The sequence below is a fragment of the Mya arenaria genome, chromosome 7 (genome assembly GCF_026914265.1).
Source record: "Mya arenaria isolate MELC-2E11 chromosome 7, ASM2691426v1".
NCBI classification, from domain to species: domain Eukaryota; kingdom Metazoa; phylum Mollusca; class Bivalvia; order Myida; family Myidae; genus Mya; species Mya arenaria.
Genome location: NC_069128.1, coordinates 30,076,301 through 30,100,453, shown reverse-complemented (window position 1 = coordinate 30,100,453; position 24,153 = coordinate 30,076,301). Strand labels below are relative to the sequence as shown.

The window sequence follows — 24,153 nt, the reverse complement described above, 5'->3', positions numbered from 1 at the left end:
CGGTAATGCTATATAGAATAACAACACGAGAGTGCCTTTTTCTGTGTAACAATGTATCCGTTGAACGAACGCAAGCACTCGTCTATTCTTTTCAGTCAATAAGGGGCGTAACTCGACACATATTAAAGCAAGAGGTATGGACATTCATTCACAAATATTTATTGTTATTAGTAACATGTGAACAAAGTATCATGTGATTTTCTGAATGGTTATATTGGATAAGTTTATTTCTTTGCATGACTTTTTCAAAGTATCGTGAGGCATTTACTTGACAATTATAAAAAAAATCCAGAGTAACTTGCCTTTGCTACATATAAGCATTACCTATCAATTAGCATGTGTACAAAGTTTCATGTGAACGTACTTGGTTATAAAGTAATTGCTCCGTCAAAGTGTTTGCACGACCTTTTTCAAACTATCAAGGCGCATTTCTTGACAATTATTTAGGCCAGAGTTGTGGGCCTTGCTGTACATGTGCGGAATGTCCCTAACATATATTGCATGACATTGAGTTATGGTAAAGTTTAAACCATTTGCACAATGACGACGACGCCGAAGACACAACGGCTATGATTATAACTTGACCTTTTTCCTCAACAAAGAGATGAGCTGAAAATGACTCTCGGCTGATAATTATATTGGGGATCATTATTTGTTTTTACACAGGTCATAGATGGACAATAGCTGGCAGTATTGGTCAGGGGTGGTAAAAAACGCTTTTGGTTTGAAAACATGGCAGTTAAGCAATTGCATCATCCCTACCCGATAATGCCACCTATGGAATGGACTATATGATAGTCTGCAAATATTTACCTGAGTATCGTACAAGTACTGGCGGTGATGGCTTGTAGGACTGTGGAGGGTTGATATTGTACAAGCCAAAGGTATAGTACCCCGCGGACCGCATAATGTTGTCGTAGATCAAATCAAGCCGAAAACTATTTACTGGAGCAGGCATATGTTGTAATTGTAATTCATACAATTTAAAGTGAAAGTGTATAATAAGGGTTTAAATATGATTGTTTTACATTTATTTTAAAAATATACAAAACAAATACTGCAATTAAATAGTAACATTTAAAATGAATGCATAATTTTCACTGCAGAAGATTTTGATGATTTAATAAATTGTTACGATAAATCATTTTATTAAGTTAAAGAGTATGAGTGTGTTCGTTTTGCCAATAGCATGGCGATGTACGTAAATTGGGGTGAAGTAATTAGAATACAAGTCAATTTCTGGAGTGTGACCTGATGACACTTTTCGAATTAAAAAGAAACGAAAAAGATTATGATGTGCAGATCAATAAATATATATATTCGTAGCATACTAGTAGTTGCGTAATTGGAAATATATACATTTTTCAGCAGACACAATTCTGCGTACAAGCAATTGCTTTATAGGAAATGTGTGCTCATAATTGTTTCTGCAAAAGCAATTCTGCATACTAGTGGCTGCGTTGTACGAAATGTATGCTTATGAATGTTTCTACAGAGGCAATTCTGAATTCTAGTAACTGCGTTATAGCACGTATATGCTCATGAATGTTTCTACAGAGGCAATTCTGAATCCTAGAAGCTGCGTTATAGCAAGTGTATGCCCATGAATGTTTCTACAGAGGCAGTTCTGAATCCTAGTAGCTGCGTTATAGCAAGTGTATGCTCATGAATTTTCTACAGAGGCAATTCTGAATTCTAGTAGCTGCGTTATAGCAAGTATATGCTCATGAATTTTTCTACAGAGGCAATTCTGAATTCTAGTAGCTGCGTTATAGCAAGTGTATGCTCATGAATGTTTCTACAGAGGCAATTCTGAATTCTAGTAGCTGCGTTATAGCAAGTGTATGCTCATGAATGTTTCTACAGAGGCAGTTCTGAATCCTAGTAGCTGCGTTATAGCAAGTGAATGCTCATGAATATTTCTACAGAGGCAATTCTGAATTCTAGTAGCTGCGTTATAGCAAGTGTATGCTCATGAATGTTTCTACAGAGGCAATTCTGAATTCTAGTAGCTGCGTTATAGCAAGTGTATGCTCATGAATGTTTCTACAGAGGCAATTCTGAATCATAGTAGCTGCGTTATAGCAAGTGTATGCTCATGAATGTTTCTACAGAGGCAATTCTGAATCCTAGTAGCTGCGTTATAGCAAGTGTATGCTCATGAATGTTTCTACAGAGGCAATTCTGATACCTAGTAGCTGCGTTATAGCAAGTGTATGCTCATGAATGTTTCTACAGAGGCAATTCTGAATCCTAGTTGCTGCGTTATAGCAAGTGTATGCTCATGAATGTTTCTACAGAGGCAGTTCTGAATCCTAGTAGCTGCGTTATAGCAAGTGTATGCTCATGAATTTTTCTACAGAGGCAGTTCTGAATTCTATTAGCTGCGTTATAGCAAGTGTATGCTCATGAATGTTTCTACAGAGGCAGTTCTGAATCCTAGTAGCTGCGTTATAGCAAGTGTATGCTCATGAATGTTTCTACAGAGGTAATTCTGAATTCTAGTAGCTGCGTTATAGCAAGTGTATGCTCATGAATGTTTCTACAGAGGCAATTCTGAATTCTAGTAGCTGCGTTATAGCAAGTGTATGCTCATGAATGTTTCTACAGAGGCAGTTCTGAATCCTAGTAGCTGCGTTATAGCAAGTGCATGCTCATGAATGTTTCTACAGATGCAATTCTGAATTCTAGTAGCTGCGTTATAGCTAGTGTATGCTCATATATGTTTCTACAGAGGCAATTCTGAATTCTAGTAGCTGCGTTATAGCAAGTGTATGCTCATGAATGTTTCTACAGAGGCAATTCTGAATTCTAGTAGCTGCGTTATAGCAAGTGTATGCTCATGAATGTTTCTACAGAGGCAATTCTGAATTCTAGTAGCTGCGTTATAGCAAGTGTATGCTCATGAATGTTTCTACAGAGGCAATTCTGAATCCTAGTAGCTGCGTTATAGCAAGTGTATGCTCATGAATGTTTCTACAGAGGCAATTCTGAATCCTAGTAGCTGCGTTATAGCAAGTGTATGCTCATGAATGTTTCTACAGAGGCAATTCTGAATCCTAGTAGTTGCGTTATAGCAAGTGTATGCTCATGAATGTTTCTACAGAGGCAATTCTGAATTCTAGTAGCTGCGTTATAGCAAGTGCATGCTCATGAATGTTTCTACAGAGGCAGTTCTGAATTCTAGTAGCTGCGTTATAGCAAGTGTATGCTCATGAATTTTTCTACAGAGGCAATTCTGAATCCTAGTAGCTGCGTTATAGCAAGTGTATGCTCATGATGTTTCTACAGAGGCAGTTCTGAATTCTAGTAGCTGCGTTATAGCAAGTGTATGCTCATGAATGTTTCTACAGAGGCAATTCTGAATTCTAGTAGCTGCGTTATAGCAAGTGTATGCTCATGAATGTTTCTACAGAGACAATTCTGAATCCTAGTAGCTGCGTTATAGCAAGTGTATGCTCATGAATGTTTCTACAGAGGCAATTCTGAATCCTAGTAGCTGCGTTATAGCAAGTGTATGCTCATGATGTTTCTACAGAGGCAGTTCTGAATTCTAGTAGCTGCGTTATAGCAAGTGTATGCTCATGAATGTTTCTACAGAGGCAATTCTGAATTCTAGTAGCTGCGTTATAGCAAGTGTATGCTCATGAATGTTTCTACAGAGGCAATTCTGAATTCTAGTAGCTGCTTTATAGCAAGTGTATGCTCATGAATGTTTCTACAGAGGCAGTTCTGAATCCCAGTAGCTGCGTTATAGCAAGTGTATGCTCATGAATGTTTCTACAGAGGCAGTTCTGAATCCTAGTAGCTGCGTTATAGCAAGTGTATGCTCATGAATGTTTCTACAGAGGCAATTCTGAATCCTAGTAGCTGCGTTATAGCAAGTGTATGCTCATGAATGTTTCTACAGAGGCAATTCTGAATCCTAGTTGCTGCGTTATAGCAAGTGTATGCTCATGAATGTTTCTACAGAGGCAATTCTGAATCCTAGTAGCTGCGTTATAGCAAGTGTATGCTCATGAATGTTTCTACAGAGGCCATTCTGATTTAAAGTAACTGCGTTATTGCAAGTGTATGCTCATGAATGTTTCTACAGATGCAATTCTGAATTCTAGTAGCTGCGTTATAGCAAGTGTATGCTCATGATTGTTCTTAAGAGGCAATTCTGATTTAAAGTAACTGCGTTATAGCAAGCTATGTCCCTGAATGTTTCTGCATGGGCAGGTCTGTTTGCTAATATTTGCGTTAGATAAAATGTTTACCTATAAATGCGTACTAGTAGTTGTGTGGTAAATTAATGATCATAAAAGTTTCTTCATACGCAGTTCTGCATATTAGTAGAGGCGTTGTAGGAAATGTATGCTCAAATGTTTCTACAAAAGCAATTATGCATACTTGTCGTTGAGTTTATAGAAATGGATGCTCATTAATGCTTTTGCAGAAGCAATTATGTATACTAGTCGTTGAGTTAATAGAAATGGATGCTCATAAATGCTTTTGCAGAAGCAATTATGTATACTAGTCTATTAGAAATGTATGCACATAAAAGTTTCTACAGAAGCCTTTTTGAGTAGAATGAAGCCATTTTGGATTCTAGTAGCTGCGTTGAATGAAAATGAATGCTCATAAATGTTTCTGCTTACGCAGTTCTGCATACAGAAGATGCGTTGTAGGAAATGTATTCTCAAATGTTTCTGCAGAAGCAATTCTGCATACTAGTCGTTGCGATATTAGAAATGTGTTCTCATAAATGTTTTTGCAGAAGTTATTCTGCATACTAGTCGTTGCGATATTAGAAATGTGTTCTCATTAATGTTTTTGCAGAAGCTGTTCTGCATACTAGTCGTTGCGATATTAGAAATGTGTTTACATAAATGTTTTTGCAGAAGCTGTTCTGCATACTAGTCGTTTCGTTATTATAATTGTGTAATCATGAAAGTTTCTACAGAAGCAATTCGGGAGTAGAATGAAAATAAAAGCTCATACATGTTTCTGCAGACGCAGTTCTGCATACTAGTAGATACGCAGCAGGAAATGTATGCTCAAATGTTTCTGCAGAAACAAATCAGGATTCTAGTAGCTGCGTTACTGAAGATATATGTTTATAAATGTTCCTGCATAAACAATGCTGGATTCAAGTAGCTGAGATTTATGAAATGTATGTTCATAAATGGTTCTGCAGAAACAATTCTGCATACTTGTAGCTGAGTTATAGGAAACGTATGCTCATAAAGGTTTCTGCAAACACAGTTCTGCATTTTAGTAGTTACGCTATAGGAAACGTATGCTCATAAATGTGCTGAATATTAAATGAACACTGTACTGGACATATGTACACAGTTGCTTATTTTGAGATTGTCAAATCCGCATTCTCTTGCATATTCTACGGATCCCCCTACTCAGTTATATTTAGAAAGCGAACACACCCATCGATCGGAAATGATTGTTAGCACCAAAGGGGAAAGAAGGAATTTATCGAGTAAATGTAAAAAAAACGGTATGCAAGTGCTACAAAGAAAAAGAGGAATATATCAAAGTTAGTACGTACAATTCCATTTCTGTATGATAAATAACTGCATTTATAATACGCCTCAACAAACTTACGTAACTATTATACGATATTTCAGCGACATTCAAAGTATTTAAACACGTCTGACCAATGATATTTATTTTGTATACACCAAAGGTAATTTACGTCTTAGAAAATATTAATGTTTGTTGAATAATACAATGATCTGTCGGAGTGACCATGAAATACCATCGGTAAAAGAGCAATACATTATAAATTAATAAAAATCTGTTGTATAATTATTCATACTTGTATACCAAAAAGCTTCGCTTTTGGATGCCTCTGACTTTGTATCATCCAACAGATACAAACCTACCAAACTGATCATGGGATGTGAAGATAATTACACCAAAGAAGAGTTTGTGAAAGAAGATACAGCTGGAACCCAAGGAATCCTCATTGTCAAGATCCACATGGAGTGGTAAGAGAAAATAACATTGATAATTCTAGTGAAGGAAACTACGTGTCCACCTTTGAATTAAACTCTATACAGTTATGCACAGTTTCTATGTTAAGAAAGTTCTATTAATAAATTACCAAAAACCCTACAACCCACTTATCTTTCTTAACCCCACCGTTTGAGAAGTGGACGATTTGACCTCTGTAACCAAGGACAACAGTTGACCTGTATAAATTTATGTCTCATCCTTCACTTCACTACAAAGACCGACCTTCTGGAGTGGTACTCGACACTCGACGCCTTTTAAAGTTTTGCTTAGGCCGAAGACCTCAAGAGGCGTCGAGTGTCGAGTACCCGATTTGTTTCCATTTGGTTGCCCGTAAGATGGAAAGTGTGATTATATATAAAGTGTAAATTATAATAATGCTAGCTACATTAACAATAAGATACGAAGCTCATTCAAACAATACGTATATTATTTTAATAATCTCTCATTATATTTGGTGAGAATATGAATTAAAGTATTAAAAGAAACTGGAAAATAAATGTAATATATAGTATTACATAGATTTTTGGGGTTGTTGATAATTGTTTTAACAATAAATTGCCAAGCCGGAAGACACAGGCTGAAGTGGGGTTGTGTGTCAATGTTCAGTAATTAAACATAATTATATACATGCGAATAATACTACAAATGTTGTGACTGAACGCACTAATAGTAAACGTATGTTTAATTGCCCTCATATACACAAGAAGTGTGTGTATATTAGACAGACTATACAAAGGTTAACACAAAACCAGAAGACCGTTTGAAAACCATAGATATAAACAAAATATATTACATATAGAAAGTTAGCTACACCAGTATTAGATACACTCAATAGTTAAATGTAAACTAAACAGTCTGTGCACAGATAACACAATAAGTAAATGTAGGATAGACAGTCTGTGCACAGATAACACAATAAGTCAATGTAGGATAGACAGTCTGTGCACAGATAACACAATAAGTCAATGTAGGATAGACAGTCTGTGCACAGATAACACAATAAGTAAATGTAGGATAGACAGTCTGTGCACAGATAACGCAATAAGTAAATGTAGGATAGACAGTCTGTGCACAGATAACACAATAAGTAAATGTAGGATAGACAGTCTGTGCAAAGATAACACAATAAGTAAATGTAGGATAGACAGTCTGTGCACAGATAACCCAATAAGTAAATGTAGGATAGACAGTCTGTGCACAGATAACCCAATAAGTAAATGTACGATAGACAGTCTGTGCAAAGATAACCCAATAAGTAAATGTAGGATAGACAGTCTGTGCACAGATAACACAATAAGTAAATGTAGGATAGACAGTCTGTGCACAGATAACCCAATAAGTAAATGTAGGATGAACAGTCTGTGCACAGATAACACAATAAGTAAATGTAGGATAGACAGTCTGTGCACAGATAACACAATAAGTAAATGTAGGATAGACAGTCTGTGCACAGATAACACAATAAGTAAATGTAGGATAGACAGTATGTGCACAGATAAACCAATAAGTAAATGTAGGATGAACAGTCTGTGCACAGATAACACAATAAGTCAATGTAGGATAGACAGTCTGTGCACAGATAACACAATAAGTAAATGTAGGATAGACAGTCTGTGCACAGATAACACAATAAGTAAATGTAGGATGAACAGTCTGTGCACAGATAACACAATACGTAAATGTAGGATAGACAGTCTGTGCACAGATAACACAATAAGTAAATGAAGGATAGAGAGTCTGTGCACAGATAACCCAATAAGTAAATGTATGATAGACAGTCTGTGCACAGATAACACAATAAGTAAATGAAGGATAGACAGTCTGTGCACAGATAACCCAATAAGTAAATGTATGATAGACAGTCTGTGCACAGATAACACAATAAGTAAATGTAGGATAGACAGTCTGTGCACAGATAACACAATAAGTAAATGTAGGATAGACAGTCTGTGCACAGATAACACAATAAGTAAATGTAGGATAGACAGTCTGTGCACAGATAACACAATAAGTAAATGTAGGATAGACAGTCTGTGCACAGATAACACAATAAGTATATATAGGATAGACAGTCTGTGCACAGATAACACAATAAGTAAATGTAGGATAGACAGTCTGTGCACAGATAACGCAAGAAGTAAATGTAGGATAGACAGTCTGTGCACAGATAACACAATAAGTAAATGTAGGATAGACAGTCTGTGCACAGATAACACAATAAGTAAATGTAGGATAGACAGTCTGTGCACAGATAACACAATAAGTAAATGTAGGATAGACAGTCTGTGCACAGATAACCCAATAAGTAAATGTAGGATAGACAGTCTGTGCAAAGATAACACAATAAGTAAATGTAGGATAGACAGTCTGTGCACAGATAACACAATAAGTAAATGTAGGATAGACAGTCTGTGCACAGATAACCCAATAAGTAAATGTAGGATGAACAGTCTGTGCACAGATAACACAATAAGTAAATGTAGGATAGACAGTCTGTGCACAGATAACACAATAAGTCAATGTAGGATAGACAGTCTGTGCACAGATAACACAATAAGTATATATAGGATAGACAGTCTGTGCACAGATAACACAATAAGTAAATGTAGGATAGACAGTCTGTGCACAGATAACGCAAGAAGTAAATGTAGGATAGACAGTCTGTGCACAGATAACACAATAAGTAAATGTAGGATAGACAGTCTGTGCACAGATAACACAATAAGTAAATGTAGGATAGACAGTCTGTGCACAGATAACACAATAAGTAAATGTAGGATAGACAGTCTGTGCACAGATAACCCAATAAGTAAATGTAGGATAGACAGTCTGTGCAAAGATAACACAATAAGTAAATGTAGGATAGACAGTCTGTGCACAGATAACACAATAAGTAAATGTAGGATAGACAGTCTGTGCACAGATAACCCAATAAGTAAATGTAGGATGAACAGTCTGTGCAAAGATAACACAATAAGTAAATGTAGGATAGACAGTCTGTGCAAAGATAACACAATAAGTAAATGTAGGATAGACAGTCTGTTCAAAGATAACACAATAAGTAAATGTAAACTAAACAGTCTGTGCAAAGATAACACAATAAGTAAATGTAAATTATACAGTCTGTGCAAAGATAACACAATAAGTAAATGTAGGATAGACAGTCTGTGCAAGAAGAACAAAACACTGGTCATAAACCGTATAGCTATTTGTAAAATGCAAAAGACTCATATGTTAGTTATAGTACAACAGCACGTTATATTTGTAAACAAATGAATTATGTGTTAGGATAGACAGCCTGTGCAAAATTAAACATAAAACTGCTAAATAACGTATAAGAAATGGGGTACTTACTTTCCCACGGCGGTAATGTCACGTTTATGTAATATGGTGCAACTTTCGGATTTGATTGTGTGACGATATCTCGATCGTTCAGAGTAATCTGAAAAAAATGGGTATAAAACAGTCATACATGCAGGCAATTTGGATTTCGTATGAAGTCGTCTCCTAGCCGGTAACTGTCGACGTGATGACGTAAGTGGACATTCAGTTGAAATTCTGAATAATGGTTCTATAAAAATAAATATAATTAAATTAAAAGCTGTTTGACGGTTGTTTTCTTCAAGAATATTTACTAAGAACATAATACAATTAAGTAAAACATTTCAGAAAGGCATTTTTAACAAAATATAGTTCAATATATTCTCCAACTTTCATCAGGACCTGTTCATTGCGCTGTCAAACATATTTCATAAATTTATTAGTCCTTCAGTGTCAAATATACAGCAATGCAGAGAAGACGCGTCTCCTACAGTTCTACAGCGTCAAACATACAGTAATGCAGAGAAGACATGTCTCCTACAGTCCTACAGTGTCAAACATACAATAATGCAGAAAAGACACGTCTCCTACAGTCTTACAGCGTCAAACATACAGTAATGCAGAGAAGACACGTCTCCTACAGTTCTACAGCGTCAAACATACAGTAGTACGGAAAACATGTTTCCTACAGTCCTACAGAGTCAAACATACAGTACTGAAGAGAAGACATGTCTCCTACAGTCCTACAGCGTCAAACATACAGTAGTGAAGAGAAGACACGTCTCCTACAGTTCTACAGCGTCAAACATACAGTAGTGAAGAGAAGACATGTCTCCTACGGTCCTACAGCGTCAAACATACAGTAGTGAAGAGAAGACATGTCTCCTACAGTCCTACAGCGTCAAACATACAGTAGTGAAGAGAAGACATGTCTCCTACAGTTCTACAGCGTCAAACATACAGTAGTGAAGAGAAGACATGTCTCCTACAGTCCTACAGCGTCAAACATACAGTAGTGAATAGAAGACACGTCTCCTACAGTCCTACAGCGTCAAACATACAGTAGTGAAGAGAAGACACGTCTCCTACAGTTCTACAGCGTCAATCATACAGTAATGCAGAGAAGACACGTCTCCTACAGTCCTACAGCGTCAAACATACAGTAGGGAAGAGAAGACATGTCTCCTACAGTCCTACAGCGTCAAACATACAGTAATGCAGAGAAGACACGTCTCCTACAGTTCTACAGCGTCAAACATACAGTAGTGAAGAGACGACACGTCTCCTTCAGTCCTACAGCGTCCAACATACAGTAATGCAGAGAAGACACGTCTCCTACAGTCTTACAGCGTCAAACATACAGTAATGCAGAGAAGACACGTCTCCTACAGTCCTACAGCGTCAAACATACAGAAATGCAGAGAAGACACGTCTCCTATAGTTCTACAGCGTCAAACATACAGTAATGCAGAGAAGACACGTATCCTACAATCTTAAAGCGTCAAACATACAGTAATGCAGAGAAGACACGTCTCCTACAGTTCTACAGCTTCAAACATACAGTAATACAGAGAAAACATGTCTCCTACAGTCCTACAGCGTCAAACATACAGTAGTACAGAGAAGACACGTCTCCTACAGTCCTACAGCGTCAAACATAGAGTAGTGAAGAGAAGACATGTCTCCTACAGCCTTACAGCGTCAAACATACAGTAATGCAGAGAAGACACGTCTCCTACAGTTCTACAGCGTCAAACATACAGTAATACAGAGAAGACATGTCTCCTACAGTCTTACAGCGTCAAACATACAGTAATGCAGAGAAGAAACCTCTCACAGTTCTACAGCGTCAAACATACAGTAATGCAGAGAAGACACGTGTCCTACAGTCTTACAGCGTCAAACATACAGTAATGCAGAGAAGACACCTCTCGTACAGTTCTACAGCGTCAAACATACAGTAATACAGAGAAGACATGTCTCCTACGTCCTACAGCGTCAAACATACAGTAGTACAGAGAAGACACGTCTCCTACCGTTCTACAGCGTCAAACATACAGTAATACAGAGAAGACATGTCTCCTACAGTCCTACAGCGTCAAACATACAGTAGTGAAGAGACGACACGTCTCCTACAGTCCTACAGCGTCAAACATACAGTAATGCAGAGAAGACATGTCTCCTACAGTTCTACAGCGTCAAACATACAGTAATACAGAGAAGACATGTCTCCTACAGTCCTACAGCGTCAAACATACAGTAATGCAGAGAAGACACGTCTCCTACAGTTCTACAGCGTCAAACATACAGTAGTGCAGAGAAGACATGTCTCCTACAGTCCTACAGCGTCAAACATACAGTAATGCAGACAAGACACGTCTCCTACATTCTACAGCGTCAAACATACAGTAATACAGAGAAGACATGTCTCCTACAGTCCTACAGCGTCAAACATACAGTAATGCAGAGAAGACACGTCTCCTACAGTCTTACAGCGTCAAACATACAGTAATGCAGAGAAGACACGTCTCCTACAGTTCTACAGCGTCAAACATACAGTAATACAGAGAAGACATGTCTCCTACAGTCCTACAGCGTCAAACATACAGTAATGCAGAGAAGACACCTCTCGTACAGTTCTACAGCGTCAAACATACAGTAATACAGAGAAGACATGTCTCCTACAGTCTTACAGCGTCAAACATACAGTAATGCAGAGAAGACACCTCTCGTACAGTTCTACAGCGTCAAACATACAGTAATGCAGAGAAGACACGTCTCCTACAGTCTTACAGCGTCAAACATACAGTAATGCAGAGAAGACACGTCTCCTTCAGTCCTACAGCATCAAAAATACAGTAATACAGAGAAGACATGTCTCCTACAGTCTTACAGCGTCAAACATACAGTAGTACAGAGACGACACGTCTCCTACAGTCCTACAGCGTCAAACATACAGCAGTGAAGAGAAGACACGTCTCCTACAGTCTTACAACGTCAAACATACAGTAGTGAAGAGACGACACGTCTCCTTCAGTCTTACAGCGTCAAACATACAGCAGTGAAGAGAAGACACGTCTCCTACAGTCTTACAGCGTCAAACATACAGCAGTGAAGAGAAGACACGTCTCCTACAGTCTTACAGCGTCAAACATACAGCAGTGAAGAGAAGACACGTCTCCTGCAGTCTTACAGCGTCAAACATACAGTAGTGAAGAGACGACACGTCTCCTTCAGTCTTACAGCGTCAAACATACAGTAGTGAAGAGACGACACGTCTCCTACAGTCTTACAGCGTCAAACATACAGTAATACAGAGAAGACATGTCTCCTACAGTTCTACAGCGTCAAACATACAGTAGTGAAGAGACGACACGTCTCCTACAGTCTTACAGCGTCAAACATACAGTAATGCAGAGAAGACACGTCTCCTACAGTTCTACAGCGTCAAACATACAGTAATACAGGGAAGACACGTCTCCTACAGTCTTACAGCGTCAAACATACAGCAGTGAAGAGAAGACACGTCTCCTACAGTTCTACAGCCTCAAACATACAGTAATGTAGAGAAGACACGTCTCCTACAGTTCTACAGCGTCAAACATACAGTAATGTAGAGAAGACACGTCTCCTACAGTCTTACAGCGTCAAATATACAGTAAAACAGAGAAGACATCTCTCCTACAGTTCTACAGCGTCAAACATACAGTAATGCAGAGAAGACATGTCTCCTACAGTCCTACAGCGTCAAACATAGAGTAATACAGAGAAGACACGTCTCCTAACAGTTACGACCCTTTTAGTAAACCATATGCCAGGGCAATACAATTACGGCCCTTTTAGTAAACCATACTTATCACAATCACAAAAAATGACTGATACCGGGCCTAACAGTTACGGTCCTTTTAGTAAACCATACTTATCACAATCACGAAACATGACTGATACAGGGCCTAACAGTTACGGCCCTTTTAGTAAACCATAGGTATCACAATAACGAGACATGACTGATACAGGGCCTAACAGTTACGGCCCTTTTAGTAAACCATACCTGTCACACTCACGAAACATGACTGATACAGGGCCTAACAGTTACGGTCCTTTTAGTAAACCATACTTATCACAATCACGAAACATGACTGATACAGGGCCTAACAGTTACGGCCCTTTTAGTAAACCATACTTATCACACTCACGAGACATGACTGATACAGGGCCTAACAGTTACGGCCCTTTTAGTAAACCATACTTATCACACTCACGAAACATGACTGATACAGGGCCTAACAGTTACGGCCCTTTTAGTAAACCATACTTATCACACTCACGAAACATGACTGATACAGGGCCTAACAGTTACGGCCCTTTTAGTAAACCATACTTATCACACTAACGAAACATGACTGATACAGGGCCTAACAGTTACGGCCCTTTTAGTAAACCATACTTATCACACTCACGAGACATGACTGATACAGGGCCTAACAGTTACGGCCCTTTTAGTAAACCATACTTATCACACTCCCGAGACATGACTGATACAGGGCCTAACAGTTACGGCCCTTTTAGTAAACCATACTTATCACACTCCCGAGACATGACATATACAGGGCCTAACAGTTACGGCCCTTTTAGTAATCAATACTTATAACACTCACGAAACATGACTGATACAGGGCCTAACAGTTACGACCCTTTTAGTAAACAATACTTATCACAATCACGAAACATGACTGATACAGGGCCTAACAGTTACGGCCCTTTTAGTAAACCATACTTATCACAATAACGAGACATGACTTGTACAGGGCCTAACAGTTACGGCCCTTTTAGTAAACCATACTTATCACAATCACGAAACATGACTGATACAGGGCCTAACAGTTACGGCCCTTTTAGTAAACCATACTTATCACAATAACAAGACATGACTGATACAGGGCCTAACAGTTACGGTCCTTTTAGTAAACCATACTTATCACACTCACGAAACATGACTGATACAGGGCCTAACAGTTACGGCCCTTTTAGTAAACCATACTTATCACAATAACGAAACATGACTGATACAGGGCCTAACAGTTACGGCCCTTTTAGTAAACCATACTTATCACACTCACGAGACATGACTGATACAGGGCCTAACACTTACGGCCCTTTTAGTAAACCATACTTATCACAATCACGAGACATGACAAATACAAGGCCTAACAGTTACGGCCCTTTTAGTAAACCATACTTATCACAATAACGAGACATGACTGATACAGGGCCTAACAGTTACGGCCCTTTTAGTAAACCATACTTATCACACTCACGAAACATGACTGATACAGGGCCTAACAGTTACGGTCCTTTTAGTAAACCATACTTATCACACTCACGAAACATGACTGATACAGGGCCTAACAATTACGGCCCTTTTAGTAAACCATACTTATCACACTCACGAGACATGACTGATACAGGGCCTAACAGTTACGGCCCTTTTAGTAAACCATACTTATCACAATCACGAGACATGACAAATACAGGGCCTAACAGTTACGGCCCTTTTAGTAAACCATACTTATCACAATAACGAGACATGACTGATACAGGGCCTAACAGTTACGGCCCTTTTAGTAAACCATACTTATCACACTCACGAAACATGACTGATACAGGGCCTAACAGTTACGGTCCTTTTAGTAAACCATACTTATCACAATCACGAAACATGACTGATACAGGGCCTAACAGTTACGGCCCTTTTAGTAAACCATACTTATCACACTCACGAAACATGACTGATACAGGGCCTAACAGTTACGGCCCTTTTAGTAAACCATACTTATCACACTCACGAAACATGACTGATACAGGGCCTAACAGTTACGGCCCTTTTAGTAAACCATACTTATCACAATAACGAAACATGACTGATACAGGGCCTAACAGTTACGGCCCTTTTAGTAAACCATACTTATCACACTCACGAAACATGACTGATACAGGGCCTAACAGTTACGGCCCTTTTAGTAAACCATACTTATCACACTCACGAGACATGACTGATACAGGACCTAACAGTTACGACCCTTTTAGTAAACCATACTTATCACACTCCCGAGACATGACTGATACAGGGCCTAACAGTTACGGCCCTTTTAGTAAGCCATACTTATCACAATAACGAGAATTGACTGATACAGGGCCTAACAGTTACGGCCCTTTTAGTAATCCATACTTATAACACTCACGAAACATGACTGATACAGGGCCTAACAGTTACGACCCTTTTAGTAAACCATACTTATCACAATCACGAAACATGACTGATACAGGGCCTAACAGTTACGGCCCTTTTAGTAAACCATACTTATCACAATAACGAGACATGACTTGTACAGGGCCTAACAGTTACGGCCCTTTTAGTAAACCATACTTATCACAATCACGAAACATGACAAATACAGGGCCTAACAGTTACGGCCCTTTTAGTAAACCATACTTACCACAATCACGAAACATGACTGATACAGGCCTAACAGTTACGGCCCTTTTAGTAAACCATACTTACCACACTCACGAAACATGACTGATACAGGGCCTAACAGTTACGACCCTTTTAGTAAACCATACTTACCACACTCACGAGACATGACTGATACAGGGCCTAACAGTTACGGCCCTTTTAGTAAACCATACTTATCACACTCACGAAACATGACTGATACAGGGCCTAACAGTTACGGCCCTTTTAGTAAACCATACTTACCACACTCACGAAACATGACTGATACAGGGCCTAACAGTTACGGCCCTTTTAGTAAACCATACTTACCACACTCACGAAACATGACTGATACAGGGCCTAACAGTTACGACCCTTTTAGTAAACCATACTTACCACACTCACGAGACATGACTGATACAGGGCCTAACAGTTACGGCCCTTTTAGTAAACCATACTTATCACACTCACGAAACATGACTGATACAGGGCCTAACAGTTACGGCCCTTTTAGTAAACCATACTTACCACACTCACGAAACATGACTGATACAGGGCCTAACAGTTACGGCCCTTTTAGTAAACCATAATTACCACAATCACGAAACATGACTGATACAGGGCCTAACAGTTACGACCCTTTTAGTAAACCATACTTACCACACTCACGAAACATGACTGATACCGGGCCTAACAGTTACGACCCTTTTAGTAAACCATACTTACCACACTCACGAAACATGACTGATACAGGGCCTAACAGTTACGGCCCTTTTAGTAAACCATACTTATCACAATCACGAAACATGACTGATACAGGGCCTAACAGTTACGGCCCTTTTAGTAAACCATACTTATCAAAATAACGAGACATGACTGATACAGGGCCTAACAGTTACGGCCCTTTTAGTAAACCATAATTACCACAATCACGAAACATGACTGATACAGGGCCTAACAGTTACGGCCCTTTTAGTAAACCATACTTACCACACTCACGAAAAATGACTAATACAGGGCCTAACAGTTACGGTCCTTTTAGTAAACCATACTTATCACAATCACGAAACATGACTGATACAGGGCCTAACAGTTACGGCCCTTTTAGTAAACCATACTTATCACAATCACGAGACATGACTGATACAGGGCCTAACAGTTACGGCCCTTTTAGTAAACCATACTTATCACACTCACGAGACATGACTGATACAGGGCCTAACAGTTACGGCCCTTTTAGTAAACCATACTTATCACAATCACGAAACATGACTGATACAGGGCCTAACAGTTACGACCCTTTTAGTAAACCATACTTACCACACTCACGAAACATGACTGATACAGGGCCTAACAGTTACGACCCTTTTAGAAAACCATACTTATCACACTCACGAAACATGACTGATACAGGGCCTAACAGTTACGGCCCTTTTAGTAAACCATACTTATCACAATAACGAGACATGACTGATACAGGGCCTAACAATTACGGCCCTTTTAGTAATCCATACTTATCACAATCACGAAACATGACTGATACAGGGCCTAACAGTTACGAACCTTTTAGTAAACTGTACTTATCACACTCACGAAACATGACTGATACAGGGCCTAACAGTTACGGCCCTTTTAGTTAACCATACTTATCACAATAACGAGACATGACTTGTACAGGGCCTAACAGTTACGGCCCTTTTAGTAAACCATACTTATCACAATCACGAAACATGACAAATACAGGGCCTAACAGTTACGGCCCTTTTAGTAAACCATACTTACCACAATCACGAAACATGACTGATACAGGCCTAACAGTTACGGCCCTTTTAGTAAACCATACTTACCACACTCACGAAACATGACTGATACAGGGCCTAACAGTTACGACCCTTTTAGTAAACCATACTTACCACACTCACGAGACATGACTGATACAGGGCCTAACAGTTACGGCCCTTTTAGTAAACCATACTTATCACACTCACGAAACATGACTGATACAGGGCCTAACAGTTACGGCCCTTTTAGTAAACCATACTTACCACACTCACGAAACATGACTGATACAGGGCCTAACAGTTACGGCCCTTTTAGTAAACCATACTTACCACACTCACGAAACATGACTGATACAGGGCCTAACAGTTACGACCCTTTTAGTAAACCATACTTACCACACTCACGAGACATGACTGATACAGGGCCTAACAGTTACGGCCCTTTTAGTAAACCATACTTATCACACTCACGAAACATGACTGATACAGGGCCTAACAGTTACGGCCCTTTTAGTAAACCATACTTACCACACTCACGAAACATGACTGATACAGGGCCTAACAGTTACGGCCCTTTTAGTAAACCATAATTACCACAATCACGAAACATGACTGATACAGGGCCTAACAGTTACGGCCCTTTTAGTAAACCATACTTACCACACTCACGAAAAATGACTAATACAGGGCCTAACAGTTACGGTCCTTTTAGTAAACCATACTTATCACAATCACGAAACATGACTGATACAGGGCCTAACAGTTACGGCCCTTTTAGTAAACCATACTTAACACACTCACGAGACATGACTGATACAGGGCCTAACAGTTACGACCCTTTTAGTAAACCATACTTATCACACTCACGAGACATGACTGATACAGGGCCTAACAGTTACGGCCCTTTTAGTAAACCATACTTATCACAATCACGAAACATGACTGATACAGGGCCTAACAGTTACGGCCCTTTTAGTAAACCATACTTATCACACTCACGAAACATGACTGATACAGGGCCTAACAGTTACGACCCTTTTAGTAAACCATACTTACCACACTCACGAAACATGACTGATACAGGGCCTAACAGTTACGACCCTTTTAGAAAACCATACTTATCACACTCACGAAACATGACTGATACAGGGCCTAACAGTTACGGCCCTTTTAGTAAACCATACTTATCACAATAACGAGACATGACTGATACAGGGCCTAACAGTTACGGCCCTTTTAGTAAACCATACTTATCACACTCACGAGACATGACTGATACAGGGCCTAACAGTTACGACCCTTTTAGAAAACCATACTTATCACACTCACGAAACATGACTGATACAGGGCCTAACAGTTACGGCCCTTTTAGTAAACCATACTTATCACAATCACGAAACATGACTGATACAGGGCCTAACAGTTACGACCCTTTTAGTAAACCATACTTACCACACTCACGAAACATGACTGATACAGGGCCTAACAGTTACGACCCTTTTAGAAAACCATACTTATCACACTCACGAAACATGACTGATACAGGGCCTAACAGTTACGGCCCTTTTAGTAAACCATACTTATCACAATAACGAGACATGACTGATACAGGGCCTAACAGTTACGGCCCTTTTAGTAATCCATACTTATCACAATCACGAAACATGACTGATACAGGGCCTAACAGTTACGACCCTTTTAGTAAACTATACTTACCACACTCACGAAACATGACTGATACAGGGCCTAACAGTTACGGCCCTTTTAGTAAACCATACTTATCACAATAACGAGACATGACTTGTACAGGGCCTAACAGTTACGGCCCTTTTAGTAAACCATACTTATCACAATCACGAAACATGACAAATACAGGGCCTAAAAGTTACGGCCCTTTTAGTAAACCATACTTACCACAATCACGAAACATGACTGATACAGGCCTAACAGTTACGGCCCTTTTAGTAAACCATACTTACCACACTTACGAAACATGACTGATACAGGGCCTAACAGTTACGACCCTTTTAGTAAACCATACTTACCACACTCACGAGACATGACTGATACAGGGCCTAACAGTTACGGCCCTTTTAGTAAACCATACTTATCACACTCACGAAACATGACTGATACAGGGCCTAACAGTTACGGCCCTTTTAGTAAACCATACTTACCACACTCACGAAACATGACTGATACAGGGCCTAACAGTTACGGCCCTTTTAGTAAACCATACTTATCACACTCACGAAACATGACTGATACAGGGCCTAACTGTTACGGCCCTTTTAGTAAACCATACTTACCACACTCACGAGACATGACTGATACAGGGCCTAACAGTTACGGTCCTTTTAGTAAACCATACTTACCACACTCACGAGACATGACTGATACAGGGCCTAACAGTTACGGCCCTTTTAGTAAACTATACTTATCACACTCACGAAACATGACTGATACAGGGCCTAACAGTTACGGCCCTTTTAGTAAACCATACTTACCACACTCACGAAACATGACTGATACAGGGCCTAACAGTTACGGCCCTTTTAGTAAACCATAATTACCACAATCACGAAACATGACTGATACAGGGCCTAACAGTTACGACCCTTTTAGTAAACCATATTTATCACAATCACGAAACATGACTGATACAGGGCCTAACAGTTACGAACCTTTCAGAACATCTCAGTCACGATACATGTCTGGTACAGGGCCTTACAATTACCATCTTTCAGTACATCATAATCATGAGACATGTCTGGTACAGGGCAATACAATTACGACTCTTTCCGTACACCATATTTATCATACTCACGAGACATGTTTGGTACAGGGCCTTACAATTACGACCCTTTCAGTACACCATATTTATCATACTCACGAAACATGTTTGGTACAGCGCCTTACAATTACGACCCTTTCAGTACACTATATTTATCATACTCACGAAACATGTTTGGTACAGCGCCTTACAATTACGACCCTTTCAGTACACTATATTTATCATACTCACGAGACATGTTTGGTACAGGGCCTTACAATTACGACCCTTTCAGTACACTATATTTATCATACTCACGAGACATGTCTGATACAGGGCCTTACAGTTATGGCACTTGCTTTACATCATAATCATGAGACATGCCTGATACAGGGCCTTACAACTACGATACTTCAATACATTATAATCCCCAGACAGGTCTGATACAGGCATTACAATTACGGGCGCTTTAGTACCTCATAATCATGAGACATGTCTGATACAGGGCCTTACAGTTATGGCAATTGTAGTACATCATAATCACGAGACATGTCTGATAAAGGGCCTTACAATTACAATATTTTCCGAACATTATAATCACGAGACAGGTCTGATACAGGGCCTTACAACTACGACCCTTTTACAACATCACAATCACGAGACTTGCAAGAACATATTTGCCTGTTACAATATATATTTTATGGAAATCGCAGTTAAAATATTACCTCGTAATATTTACTTGTATAATCCGTAATTGCAGTAGGCGTATGAACAAAAACAAGTTCTCCTTCATACACGGCCCTGTCAAGTTTTCCGTACAGTGTGTGTAGTGTTAAGGGTGAATACTCGAGAAACTCATCTTGGTCGAGGAACGGGCCACCGATCTCGAAATTAGTATGACCTGTAATTAACAGACATTATGTTAAAATCTTAAATTTGGCATATTAACCACTAGATGCAACATATCCTACTATCTCGACATTGACATATTCTGTAAGTAATACACACTTTAAATCACGGATAATTATGTGACTCATTTGTTTAATACAATATTAAACATTACCCACTCAGGAGTAAGTATTTCCAGTGTTATTATTGTTATTATAATGTACACTTAAGGACTTTTTTTTCGAAAATAATAATTTAGCACAGATCAAAGATAATTTTGATGTTTAAGAAAAACATATTAAGGACTTGCAAGCGACGATAGAAGATGAAAGTTTGTTCTTCAAGTATCTTAGATGAATATCACTATATGGTGTGTTTTACACTTTATAATATACTAATATATACCTATCCAGGTAATACATACTGACCTTAAATCAAAGCTACAATGAAATTAAGAAATTATTCTGTTCCTTAAATATATGTGTGTTATTGTTACATGAATGTACGTCGCCATGATGATGTTTGTAATGGCCATAAACATTTGTATAGTTCTTTTGCCGCTAAATGTTGACACGTTGAATTATTTCAGTAATTGTTTCATTCATTAACCTTTGTTCGTCAGTAAGAGTACAAAGCCATGAAGTTTACGGTATTAACACACGTTATATTACCTGTAAATAAAATCTACTCAAATACAACTTAATATATGACCAGTATTTGAGAAGTGATTACCGTCATAGATAATGAAGATATTTCTATTTAACCTTTATTTACTTTGTACTATAATCCATGATACTGTTATTTTTGCAATTAAACCTCAAAATCTTATAACAGTTATATCTTTCAATTAACCGTTCAAATACATTTATTGTTTACTTTTATGCCTAAAATAGACCAACAATCATTGTACGTTCCGTAAACTGGCAGTTTATTAACATAGATAAAATGTATTTAAGCTTTATACCCTATCTACTACCAGCGTTATTGGCATTATACTCAACGTGTTCGAAGAACTAGTTATATGCACGTTTAAGTAACTGATATGTACCATTTTGCCAAGCCTCTTGCGTATATCGAAATATCGTTGTAATTATTCCGCACGCTACTTATTGCGCAGTAGCAGAAAACAATAAAACACTCTTCAAAATGTTACAATGTATCAATTAATCTTAATATTATTGTAATAATACTTGTTGATACAGACTATGTTGTTAATTACCTATATTAGAGTCAATATTTATCAGAGAAAAAAAGAGGTCCAATTGAGGTTAAGTTGAGTCAATGCGGAAAACCAGCACCAACACGGGAAATACGCCTTTTGATTGGTCTAGACCCTGGGCCAATACAAACATGACGGCTTTTGATTGGTCTGAAACCTGGGCCAAGGTTCCAACATAGAGTTATTAACCAGAGCGCCGCGGAGCGAACGCCAACGTTTGTCTTTTCTCAGTCGAAATTGGGGCATATCTAAATAGTAAGTAATGCCAGAGTCATGTGCCTTGATTCACATGAGTACATTGTCTTGAGCAACAAATGTACCAAGTTTCTATTTGATATTTTTATCGATGTTTGAGCTATGGACAAGTTCTAAATAGTTGCACTACGACGCAGACGACGACGATACAAAGGATATCACAATACCGCGATTTGTTGTCTTCAAAACACCGACGATATAAAAGAATGCACGGTCAGAGGAATTGAACTACGACGAAAAATAACAAAATCAATTTTGAATCAACTAATTAATAACGCATGCCGTAGGACATTGAAGGTTTACCTAAAAACCTCGTAGGTTTTGTGCATATGTACAGATGGCTTTCATCACAATTTCTAAGTGACTCCACGAAATTCAAGTTCCGGAAATACGCGGCACACGGAGTTGTAGAGTTCGTCTGGTTTACCCAAAGTTCGTTAAAGTCTTTGCTGTCAACGTCTGAAATCGGTTTGATTTGGAAATGTAGAGCACGTTAACCTACAGATACATTTCTGCCGTAAGTATAGGCTATTTGTTATACAAAGTGAACAAATGTACTCCCATGTTAGTGTTTGCACCATTTGAATAAATGATTTTAATTTGTAATATATGAAGTATAGCATAAACGTATTAGTCTAGAATATATTATTATGAATACGTTATCAACTTGTGACTACAATAAAGCTTGTTAAAGTTTTCAAATTCAATACAAGTTATAACTTTTTCCTCATGAAGAAAATGAATGATAACATGATGGCTATAAACCAAAGACCAAACGAACACAAATACATATTAATAATATATATATCATGTGATAGAAAAATCCGAGCCGAGGCAATGCGTGTAACTTTGGAGTTACCGGCCACGCTGTGTCACATGAGTGATATTTTTTCTTGCAAACATTTTTTTTTCAATGAGATCAAAACTTTATGTAGAAAATGCATTTGTTGTAAATTTCACAAAAAAAGTGGGTGCGACGTTGTTTACCGACTTCTTGACGAGTATTGATTTTAGATCAATATTGACGTCAAATAATTCCACCAAAAATCGTCTTTTTGGCGATTATTTATTTTCATTTCTAATTTATAGTATTGTATATATAGAATCTTTCACGAGTGGTCATGTAATAACAACATTTATTCAACGAGTTCAGGAAATATTTTCAAAAGCGAGTTTTTGACCTCCTCTTCAGATTTAATTGGAAAAAAGACTACTTTATTAAAATATATCTTTTTCATGAAAACAAAATGAGAAATAAACGTACGACTTGCTGAAATATTGCCAATTAAGCAATTATTTGTTTCCAATTAAAGAGTTTGCAAACATGCTGAGTGATACATGTTACGACTAATTTATTTAACACATTTTTAATACAAAAACAAAATGGTTATAGTTACTGGAA

At 38.4% G+C, this 24,153-nt stretch overlaps 1 protein-coding gene across 1 annotated transcript in view; it reads right to left on the bottom strand.

The window, feature by feature from the left end:
* The window catches only part of LOC128241060 (adhesion G-protein coupled receptor G6-like), a 42,411-nt gene extending 18,320 nt beyond the window's left edge, over window positions 1-24,091 (bottom strand). The window contains exons 1-5 of the mRNA XM_052958045.1: window positions 24,076-24,091; window positions 23,055-23,210; window positions 21,115-21,290; window positions 9,373-9,460; window positions 814-945 (exon numbers count right to left, since the gene is read on the bottom strand). Of these exons, the coding sequence (XP_052814005.1) occupies window positions 814-945; window positions 9,373-9,460; window positions 21,115-21,290; window positions 23,055-23,210; window positions 24,076-24,091 (568 nt within the window). The remainder of the gene's footprint in view (window positions 1-813; window positions 946-9,372; window positions 9,461-21,114; window positions 21,291-23,054; window positions 23,211-24,075) is intronic.
* Window positions 24,092-24,153: the final 62 nt, after the last annotated feature.